This window comes from Molothrus ater, chromosome 26 (genome assembly GCF_012460135.2).
Source record: "Molothrus ater isolate BHLD 08-10-18 breed brown headed cowbird chromosome 26, BPBGC_Mater_1.1, whole genome shotgun sequence".
NCBI classification, from domain to species: Eukaryota; Metazoa; Chordata; class Aves; order Passeriformes; family Icteridae; genus Molothrus; species Molothrus ater.
In genome coordinates this window covers 1,494,026-1,505,000 of record NC_050503.2, presented here as the reverse complement: position 1 = coordinate 1,505,000, position 10,975 = coordinate 1,494,026, and the positions used below count along the sequence as shown (strand labels likewise).

The 10,975-nt window shown below is 63.1% G+C and overlaps 1 protein-coding gene across 1 annotated transcript; it reads left to right on the top strand.

The window, feature by feature from the left end:
- The first annotated feature begins 1,098 nt into the window (after window positions 1–1,098).
- ABHD17A (abhydrolase domain containing 17A, depalmitoylase) lies at window positions 1,099–6,208 on the top strand. The gene is made up of 4 exons (XM_036399606.1): window positions 1,099–1,610; window positions 3,034–3,228; window positions 4,295–4,474; window positions 5,294–6,208. The coding sequence occupies exons 1-4, from the start codon at window positions 1,306–1,308 to the stop codon at window positions 5,517–5,519; spliced, it is 906 nt and encodes a 301-aa protein (XP_036255499.1). The 5' UTR covers window positions 1,099–1,305; the 3' UTR covers window positions 5,520–6,208.
- The last annotated feature ends 4,767 nt before the right edge of the window (window positions 6,209–10,975 follow it).

The window sequence follows — 10,975 nt, the reverse complement described above, 5'->3', positions numbered from 1 at the left end:
CCAGAGCCCGGTCAGGGTGTGCGGGGTGGGGATCCCAGAGCCGGTCAGGGTGTGCGGGATGGGGATCCCAGAGCCCGGTCAGGGTTTGCGGGGTGGGGATCCCAGAGCCGGTCAGGGTGTGCGGGGTGAGGGTCCCAGAGCCCGGTCAGGGTGTGCGGGGTGGGGATCCCAGAGCCCGGTCAGGGGGTGCGGGGTGAGGGTCCTGTTTCTGCCGGGGGAGGGAGCCCCACCAGTCAGTGGTGGGGGCCCCACAGAGGTCAGGACAGCCGGGATCCCCCCCTCGCTGGGTGTGGGCTCGGTGTGTGTGCGGTGGGTCGGGGCCGGGCAGGGCTGGCCTCCCACGGCGGGGTGTCCCCAGCTGGTGCCTGGCTTTGTCCCAGCGTGTGCGAGACACACGACACGAGTGTGACACGCGCTGTGAGTGGCCCGTAGTGCCACCTCCCCGCGTGGGTGTGCGGTCACCGGACACCCCGTTCTGCCCCGGGAGTGCCACGGGGTGCCAACCCTGGCAGGGACACGGCTGCCACGTGCCAGGTGTCACACCGGCCTGGCCCTGCTGTGGATGGTCACCGGCCCGAGGGGGCTCCCACCGGGGCACGGGGCATCCCTTCACTGCCAGTATTTTGGCTTATTTCAGTGCCAGATCCCAGCCTTAGTGCCATATCTCTTTCCACCCTTTCCTCCCCTTTCCCAGGCCTTAGGAAGCAGATGGAGCGAATTCCTCGGGGTGTGGGCTGGTTTGACATTCCTCAGCTCAAGCCTGTGCCCAAACTTGCAGAAAATAGTTGCCTTTTTTTTTTTTTTTTTCCCCTCTTCCCCCCTTCCTCTCCCCTTTCCCCTTTTCTCCTCGGGAGCTCGGCTCTCCCGAACGCCTGGGTGGCCCCGGGGAGCCGTGTCCTTTGTCCCATCAGCCGTGTGGCTGCTGTGGGGGTGGCGTGTGTGGGATCTGCGCTTGTCCTCGCCCCCTCGGCGGGGGCTGCCGAATGTGGCAGGAGCTCGGATGATTTCGGGGGGGCTTGCAGGGATGCTCGGGGGAGCGGGGGGGACACTGCGGGCAGCACGTTTGGTCACGGAGGGGACAGACAGAGCCCTCAGAGCCCCCGCCCTGCCCGCAGGCCCCCGCAGCCGCCGGACGGACAGATGGACACGGCAGCCCCGGCCCGCGCTGCTCGGCCGGCGCCAGCCGTGCCCAGGGCCAGCTGAGGACGGGGCGTCTCCGGGCCCGGCGTCGTTGCCGGCCTCTGTCGGATTCGGATCCTCCCTCGCTCCGGGCGCGGCCGCCTCCCCTCCCGCCTCGCCGCCGTCATGAACGGGCTGTCGATCAGCCAACTCTGCTGCCTCTTCTGCTGCCCGCCCTGCCCCAGCCGCATCGCGGCCAAGCTGGCCTTCCTGCCCCCGGAGCCCACCTACGCCATGGTGCCCGAGCCCGAGCCCGTGGGCAGCACGGGCTCCCTGCGCGGCGCCGCGGGCCGCTGGAAGCTGCACCTGAAGGAGAGGGCGGATTTCCAGTACTCCCAGCGGGAGCTGGACAACATCGAGGTGTTCGTCACCAAGAGCAGCCGGGGCAACCGCGTCGGCTGCATGTACGTCCGCTGCGTGCCCGGCGCCAGGTGAGTCACCGCGGGTGTGCCAGCTGGGGCTCTGCTGGGCTGCCCTGGGGCTGCCCTGGGGGCTCCTGTCCCCTCTTCCCCCTCGCTGGAGGAGCTGGCCCTGCCCCGGGGTTTTGGAGGAGCTGGCCCTGCCCCGGGGTTTTGGAGGAGCTGGCCCTGCCTGGCCCTGCCCCAGGGTTTTGGAGGCTCCGGTGGGACGGGCGAGCTGCGCTCCCAGGACCGGTCTGGCCGCCCTGGGAGTGGGGTTAAAGCAGGAGCAGAGGCAAAGCCGAGGCTGCAGGGGTGTGGGGATTCCCCAGGCTGTCTCACAGGCCCCTGGTGTCGTGGCACTGATGCAATGCTCCAGGGGTTTGCACAGAGGTGGTGCTCAGGGGGCACCGGGGTGGCTGCACCAGCTGCTTCTCCCTGTGCCCAGCCCTGTGGTGACCATGGGATGGCAACTGCCCCTGCCAGCCAGGAGAGCCTGGCTTAGTCAAATTCACATCTTTTGATTCCTCAAGGAAAAGAGGGATGGGAGTGAAAGCCAGGAGGGGTTTGGTCACTCCTGTGGGTCTGTGAACTGGCACCCTGGAGTGTGAAATGGAGACCTCCTCCTACTGCCAGGAGGAAACTTGGCAGCTGCTCCCCAAGCAGTGGCACAGTTTTGGGGTTCAGGTGCAGAGGGAGGCCACATCACCCCAGCTGACCCCTTTCATATGTTCTCCCAGGAACAACAGGTTCTCAAAGACCAGCATCCCAGGCATCAGGAGGGGAAAACCTGGGCTGGGGGGAACCAGGCCTGCCAAACCATGGGGTATCAGGTGCTGCTGGCTGTCTGACCTCCCCCAGCTCATCCTGTCACCGACTTCCAGCTGGGGCTCCCTGGGCATCCAGGCCAGGATTGGAGGCTCAGCCTGGCCACAGACCCCTTGGACCAGCTGCAGGGGCTCAGCAGGGAGTGGGTCCTGCTCCCTCCCTCTGGCAGAAGGGAGCCAAGCTCTCATCAATCTGCTATTAGTGTTAATTTTTATGATTAACATTGTTTTTCCCCTTATGGTGGAAATTTCTTGTGCCTTGTCACTCCCACAATTCACTTCTCTCTCAGCATCTGGTGTCTTGCCAGGCTCAGGAGAGAAAAAACCCGCTGTCAGAATTCTTACTTGAAATCCCCATTGGGCAAACGGCCCCAAATCCTGAGCTTTTTACCAAAAATAGACTCAAAAACTTCAACAGAATCATCATCCTGCCTTCAAGCTGCCTGTTCCTGCTGGGAGTGAGCCCCTGGCTCTGTCAGGGAAGGGTCTGGGGGTGTCACAAGGAGCTCCCTTGGTGGCTAGAGGGGTGTTGGCCCTTTGTGTGCTGGGGTTTGCTTGCTGCCCTTGGGGAATCTCCGTGCTGGAGCTCCAGCAGAGCCCAGGATTAACGTTCCATACCCACATCCCAGGTACACGGTGCTCTTCTCCCACGGCAATGCCGTGGACCTGGGGCAGATGAGCAGCTTCTACATCGGGCTGGGCACCCGCATCAACTGCAACATCTTCTCCTACGACTACTCTGGCTACGGCGTGAGCACGGGCAGGCCCTCGGAGCGCAACCTCTACTCCGACATCGACGCCGCGTGGCAGGCGCTGCGCACACGGTGAGCATGGAAAAGCCTGCAGGAGAACCCTGTGCTCAGCAGCCTGCAAAACAGGAAACCTCCCAGGAGGGGAACCCTGGGCCGCTGGAGACAGGAAGGGGTGGTTGGAAAATGTAGAGGGAGCAGCTGGAGGATGCAAGGGGCAGGGATGCTGCAGAGCGTGACCTTGGCACAAGCTCTGCTTCCTGTGTCACTGTGCCAGGCTCAGCTCTGGTTCCCCTGCCAGCCTTGGGGTGCAGCTCCATGCCAGGCTCAGCTCTGGTTCTCCTGCCAGCCTTGGGGTGCAGCCCATGCCAGGCTCAGCTCTGGTTCCCCTGCCAGCCTTGGGGTGCAGCTCCATGCCAGGCTCAGCTCTGGTTCTCCTGCCAGCCTTGGGGTGCAGCTCCTGCCAGACTCAGCTCTCGTTCCCCTGCCAGCCTTGGGGTGCAGCTCCATGCCAGGCTCAGCTCTGGTTCCCCTGCCAGCTTGGGGTGCAGCCCTGTGCCAGGCTCAGCTCTGGTTCCCCTGCCAGGCTTGGGGTGCAGCTCCATGCCAGGCTCAGCTCTGGTTCTCCTGCCAGCCTTGGGGTGCAGCCCTGTGCCAGGCTCAGCTCTGGTTCCCTGCCAGCTTGGGGTGCAGCCCATGCCAGACTCAGCTCTGGTTCCCCTGCCAGCCTTGGGGTGCAGCCCTGTGCCAGGCTCAGCTCTGGTTCCCCTGCCAGGCTTGGGGTGCAGCCCCATGCCAGGCTCACCTCCTCTTCCTCGGGCCTGGCTCATGGTGTGACCCAGAGCTGGGGCTGCCCCATGTGGCTACAGTCCAGGGTCTGTACACCCTATAACCCTGACCTGGTGAGGGAAAGCCTTGACATCCCCCAGAACTCAGCTGGCAGCTCAACCCTGCCTGCTCCCTGGTCCTTTGGGAGCTCAGGGAGCTGCTCTGGGCCAAGACATGAGGAGCTGGGCAAGATCAGGGAACAGACCCCAGACCCTACCAGGAGCCTTGTGGGTGCAGTGACCAGCACAGAGTAAGCCCTGAGCTGTCTCTCCTGGCGATGTGCCTGCCCACTGAGCTGCCCTGTCCCATCCAGGTACGGGATCAGCCCGGAGAACATCATTTTGTACGGACAGAGCATCGGCACCGTGCCCACGGTTGACCTGGCCTCCCGCTACGAGTGCGCGGCCATCGTGCTGCACTCCCCGCTCACCTCCGGCATGCGCGTCGCCTTCCCCGACACCAAGAAGACCTACTGGTTCGATGCCTTCCCCAAGTGAGTGCCCTGGGCAGGGGGCACGGGGGGTTTGGAGGGGCAGTGCCCAAAGCAGCTCTGGTCACAGCCAGGGGACATGTGACATGTGGGCCATTTTTTGTGATAGGTTTAAATATCCCCTTTCAGCATCTTCTTGCTCTGTGTTTGGGGCCCTCTGGGAGTTGTAGCCCTGCCTGGGGTCACTGTGCCCACTCCCCTGTGCCATCACCTCCTGGTCACCCCGTCCCAGTGACTTTGCCCACCAGCTTTGGGGCTGTGCCGCTGGCCCCCATCAGGTGTCACAAGCCCTGGGTGTCCCTGGGACCCCTCTGTCCCCCAAGAGTAATTCCTTAGGGATTTTCCTGCTCTTCAGATAGCAGGAGGGTGCTGAGAGGCTGAGCTCTTCCTTTGCCTCTCCCTTGCAGCCAGGCCAGTGGGGCCCAGGGGGCAGTCCCTGAGCCGGAAGCTGTGGGCTGGGAGCCACCAGCCCACGCTCTGCATCCTGATGGCCTCACATGGCCTTTGGGATGGGCTGGGACCTGTGTTTCCCTTCCTCAGAGCCCAGCAGGGAAGGGCTGTCCTGTAGCAGTTCCCATCAGCCCTGCCGAGGTCCCACGGGGATGCTGTCACTGCTGTCTGCTCCTTGTCTGTCACACTGGGGCAGATCTTTTCCTTGGCAGAAGCTCTGTGTCCCTCCCTGTCCCTGTGCTCTGCCATGATCAAAGAGCATTTCCTGGTCCCTGTCCCAGGGGATGTTTTGGGGGCAGGAAGAGTGGAAATGTCTCATTCCCTGTGCTTACCCCCTCTCTCCTCTCTCCCCCATCCACCCTTTTGTGACAGCATCGAGAAGATCTCCAAAATCACCTCTCCTGTCCTCATCATCCACGGTACAGAGGACGAAGTCATCGACTTCTCGCACGGCCTGGCGCTGTTTGAGCGCTGCCCCAAGGCCGTGGAGCCGCTGTGGGTGGACGGGGCCGGGCACAATGACATTGAACTCTACAGCCAGTACCTCGAGCGCCTTCGGAAATTCATCTCCCAGGAGCTGGCCAGCCAACGCAACTAGCCAGGGTGACAGGCAGGGGGGTTCTGCTTGTTTCTCCAGTTCTCCCAGTAGCTCTCCCTAGTCCCTGCTGCTGGAGCTGTAATGAGTTTGCTCAGCCTCGGCTCCAGGCTCAGGAGAGGGCGGGAGGCCCTGGAATGGACAGTGTTTGCTCTTGGCCATGAGCACAGCTCTCCTCCCTGCTGGTGCCAGCCTGGCGCTGCTGGCACCACCGGCCAGAGATGGCAGCTCCCTCCTTGCCCCTCCCCAGAGACATGAGCCCACCCTCTGTGGGTGGATCCTTGGCTTCAGACACGTCCTCATCCCCTCTCCCGAACCGGCGACATCCCGAGTCCCTCCCGGCCGCTCTGCTGCTCTGACCATAGCAATAAGGCGAGTTGGAGAGGGGCTGGGGGCCGGCCCCTCGCGGTGTCCCCGTGCCTGGGACACAGGAGGTGGCAGTTCCTGCTCTCCATGGAGCTTTCCCGGGCCCAGCGCTGGCGGTGCCCGGTGTTCACCCCCGGCTGGGGCAGAGCCGTGTCCCCACGGGGACGATGGGGATGCATGGAGGAGGTGCCCCCCTCCCCACACCTCCTCCAGTCTGGCGCTGCTCGGCCTTCCCAGAGCACTTCTGGTGCTCAGGTCACCCCTGGAAAACCTCCTCGGGGCGAGGGAGGCAGGCAGCAAATAAAGAGCAGAGGTTTAACGTTTCACCTGTGTGTGCCCTTTCCCTGCCTACCCCTGGGGGCTCCAGAGCCAGCCCCAGGGTGTCCAGCCCCTCAACCTTCCTCCTGTTCAGCACCTTCCCTAGATTGCCCTTGGCCAGATCCCCAGTGCTTGTCACCTTGTCACCCTCCTCTGGGGACTGGGTGACCCCAAGGTGCCAACAGGAGCAGGGAAGATGCCCTCGGCCCCTGGGACCAAAGGTCTGTGTGTCCAGTGGGACCTGGGGACAGCAGGAGCCCATTGCCCTGTCCTGTGTCATTAGGGGATCCATGGGATCACAGGTGGAGGGTGGCCTCAGCCCTCAGGAGCTGTAAGGGGCTGGCTGTGCCACAGGGGATGGGGGACGTCCCCATGGCCTGCTCTGTACCAGGCCAGCACAGCAAGGGTGGACACAGGCTGGTCCAGGGGTCCATGGGATGATCCTGGAAAGAGCAAACCCTATTTCTGACCTGCTCCATGCCAGTTCTGACCAGAGCTGTGTGGGGACCTCAGTGATTCTGGGGGTGCACAGGCCATGGGGGCAGGTGTAGGGGTGTCCCACAGGGTCCTCCCACCAGCACGCAGGAAATTTGCCCCAGGGAAGGGCAGAGGCTCAGGTTGGTGGTTTTTGGGACAGTGCCTGCTCTTCCACCTCAGGAAGAGCTGCTTGTCTGTGTGTTTTCCTGCCCCTGGGACATCCCTGGCCCCAGCCCAAACAGCAAAACGCTGCTCTGCCCTTCCCTTCCCCTCCTGTCGCTGTCCTCCCGGTGTCCTGTCCCCGACAGAGGCCCTGGGGCCCGCCAGGCTCATGTGAGGAGGGATTTAATCTCCTTAGGGGCTCAGGGGCCAGGCGGGGGGGCTGCTGCACCCCTCTCTCTGAGCACTCCCATTGTTGGGGGCTGGGGGGGCAAGGTGGGGGGCACGGGACCCCCTGCTCCCCACACATCCCTCTTTGCCCCCAGGAGCAGAGCAGGAGGGATGAGCCTCCCCCAGTGCTGGGGCTGTGCAGGAGCTGGAAGAGGAGTGGGTGGCTCTGGAGGGGGCCTCACTCATTTCCAGGGGGATTTTGGGCTCCAGGAGCTGGGATGTCATAAATGAGCTGGGATGTTTGGCTTCTCCCTGCACAATCCCCCAGTCCTTCCTTCCTTGCCCATCCCTCTGCCAGCAGTGGCCAGGTGGTTTAGGAGCCTTGGCCTCACACGTGTGTGGGAAGCCAAAGCCTCCCAGCCCAGCTCCTTCTGGCCCCACTGTCCCAGGGCTCCCTAATCCTGGCACAGAGACGTTCTGTGTGCACCCAGGGTATTTTTATCCTCTTACTGCTGCTGTTTCCTGTTGAGCTGTGGATGCTTCAGGCCAGCTCTGCCTTGCCAGCAGGATGGCTCAGAGCTCCTTGGGTTTGGGGGAATGTTGAGGTGGCTTGAGGTTGTTTTTCCTGTGTCTGAGTTTAAAAACAGGCAAAAGGTCAGGGAAGTTCAGCCTGATCCCCAAAGTCTAGAGGCAGATCAGGAGTATGGGAGTCCATGGAGATGGACATTGCTGGGTGCCACCTCCATGGTGGGGAGCCCTGACTGGGATCCGGGGTCAGGGCTTTGGGTCTGGATGTGGCCCAGGATGGAGGCTCCATCCCCACTCAGCAGCTGGAGCAGGGAGGGACAGAGGAGCACTCACCCCACGAGAGCTGCAGGGGCCTCAGAGGGTGGGCTGGGGGTCCTGGGCACAGGAACCCCACCTGGGGCAGACTGGGCCACAAACCACTGGGATGGGTCCCCTCTGGATGGCACTGTCCCTCTGGGATCACACTTCTGTCCCCTCTGGGATGGCACTTCTGTCCCTTTGGGATCACACTTCTGTCCCTTGGGATCACACTTCTGTCCCTCTGGGACAGCACTTCTGTCCCTCTGGATCACACTTCTGTCCCTTTGGGATGGCACTTCTGTCCTCTGGATGGCACTTCTGTCCCTTTGGGACGGCACTTCTGTCCCTTTGGGATGGCACTTCTGTCCCTTTGGGATGGCACTTCTGTCCCCTTTGGGACGGCACTTCTGTCCCTTTGGGACGGCACTTCTGTCCCTTTGGGACGGCACTTCTGTCCCTTTGGGACGGCACTTCTCTCCCTCTGGGATCACGCTTCTGTCCCTCTGGGATCACACTTCTGTCCTCTCCTCTGGTGCTGCAGTTTGGGGTGAAGGAAGGGCACTGGGTGGGGGACAGGGCTGGACAGTTTTGTCCCTGGATGGGGACTCTGCAGTGTCCTTTCCTGGAGGGGACAGGCAGAGCCAAGGCCTTGAGTGTCCCCAGAGTCCCTCCTGCAGCCAGAGCAGAGCAGGGTCAGGGCAGGTGTCCCTCTGGCCGGTTTGGAGCCCCCAGCCAGGGGGGCACAGGGGCCCAGGCTGGGCATGGGGGACGTTGGGTCCAGCCAAGAGGGGTTTAAGTCTCATTTGGGGCATAAATGAGGCTTTTGATGGCCGGACCCTGCGTGCCACAGTCATGAGACCTCGTTCAGAGGCCGAGCTCAGTCATGGGATCCAGGAAACTGAATTAAAGCAACTTAAGGAGCTTTTTTCCGAGCTCTGCTCTGGTTTTCCACGTGCTTGTCATATGAACAAAGACGCTATAAAAGGGCAGAGGGGAAGGATCCCATCGGAGGTCGGGCTGGGAGAAGGGGCAGCGTTGGGGAGGATGCCAGGGTGAGGAGAGCAGCACGGTGCTGGCTGAGCTGGAGGGAAGGAGACAGAAAGGACAAGGAGAGGGGAGAATGTGTTGGCTGTTGAGTGAGGTGGAGGCCTGGCAGACAGCAGGGACAGTGGGGACAGAGCTGGGGGAGCAGAGCTGTGTCCCCCTCCCCGAGCAGCGCAGAGCCCGACGAGCCCGAGGCTGCACCGCGACACCGGCGGCACCTCCCTGGTGAGACACGGGGGGCAGGGGGGCACCCATGGCCCTGGGGACATCACAGCCCTGGGGACACCCCGATAGGCACCCACGGCCCTGGGGACTTCACAGCCCTGGGGACACCACAGCCCTGGGGACATCACAGCCCTGGGGACACCCCGATAGGCACCACGGCCCTGGAGACATCACAGCCCTGGGGCCACCACAGCCCTGGGGACACCCCGATAGGCACCCACGGCCCTGGGGACTTCATAGCCCTGGAGACACCACAGCCCTGGGGACACCACAGCCCTGGGGACTTCACAGTCCTGGGGACACCACAGCCCTGGGGACACCCCGATAGGGCACCCACAGCCCTGGGGACACTCTCAGAGGACACCCAGAGCCCCGGGGACATCACAGCCTTGGGGACTTCCAGAACCCTGGGGATACCCACAGCCCTGGGAACACCCTGAGAGGGCACCCACAGCCCCAGGGACATCACAACCCTGGGGACATCACAAACCTGGGAACACCCTGAGAGGACACCCAGAGCCCTGGGGACACCCTTGAGAGGGCACCCACAACCTTGAGGGGGCACCCAGAATTCATGAGTGGCACCCAGAAGCCAGGGGGGCACCCGGCCCTGCCCTGTTGGCTGGGGCTGGGACAGGGGTGGCAGGTGGTGGCTCCTGAGGGTCCCTGAGCTGGGCTGGGACCCTGGGCCTGGGTGGGAATCCATGGGATGGCCCCACCCTGCTCTGCCTGTGCATATCTGTGTGCACTCACACACATGTGCACGCACAGGTGTGCATACAGGGACCTCTGCACGCGTGTGCACACACACAGGAGTGTGCACAGCCCTGCTGAGACCTGCACACACACACAGGAGTGTGCACAGACACACAGGGACCTGCACAGACACAGATGTGCACACACACACACACTCACACACACACACAGATGTACACAACACACAGATGTGCACTCACACACAGATTTGCACTCAGACACACTCACACTCACACTCACACACATTCACACAGATGTGCACACACCCCTCTGCCCCTCTCCTCACCCTGGGTACCACAGCAGTCCCTGCACCCCCAGCTCCACTGCACCTCCTCTTGCACCTCCCAAACCACCCCAGGGACCTCAGCCATGCCAGGGCTGTGCCAGGGACACCCAGGGCTGCTTTCACCTCCTGGAGATGTGTGGCAGCCCAAGAATCTCCAGCTTTTTCTGACTCCCCAGCTCCCCTGGCTCCTGGGAACCCCAGGATGCATAGGATCCCTCAGCTCCCTGGGATCACCCCAGATCTCCTCAGCTGCTCGGGATTTCCCACCTCCCTGGATCCTCCACCTCCCCAGAATCCCCCACCTCCCCAGATCCCCAGCCCTTTGGATCCCCCAGCTCCCTGGGATCCCCCAGCCCTTTGGGATCCCCCAGCTCTCCAGAATCCCCCAGCTCCCTGGGATCCCCCAGCTCTCTGGGATCCCCCAGCTCTCCAGAATCCCCCAGCTCCCTGGGATCCCCCAGCTCTTTGGGATGCCCCAGCTCTCCAGAATCCCCCAGCTCCCTGGGATCCTCCAGCTCTTTGGGATCCCCCAGCTCTCCAGAATCCCCCAGCTCCCCAGATCCCCCAGATTCCCCTGCTCCTTGAGATCCCCCAGCTCCTGGGATCTCCCAGCTCTCCAGAATCCCCCTGCTCCCCAGATCCCCCAGCCCTTTGGGATCCCCCAGCTCCCAGATCCCCCAGCCCTTTGGGATCCCCCAGCTCCCCAGATCCCCCAGCCCTTTGGGATCCCCCAGCTCCCTGGGATCCCCAGCTCCCCAGATCCCCCAGTTCCCGGATCCCCCAGCTCCCCAGATCCCCCAGCCCTTTGGGATCCCCCAGCTCCCCAGAT

Bases quoted from the DNA above. Each gene is read 5' to 3' on its own strand.
- ABHD17A (XM_036399606.1), top strand. From the start codon at position 1,306: ATGAACGGGCTGTCGATCAGCCAACTCTGCTGCCTCTTCTGCTGCCCG. The intron at 1,611-3,033 runs GTGAGTCACCGC...CCCACATCCCAG, and splicing joins CGCTGCGTGCCCGGCGCCAG to GTACACGGTGCTCTTCTCCC. The intron at 3,229-4,294 runs GTGAGCATGGAA...TGTCCCATCCAG, and splicing joins TGGCAGGCGCTGCGCACACG to GTACGGGATCAGCCCGGAGA.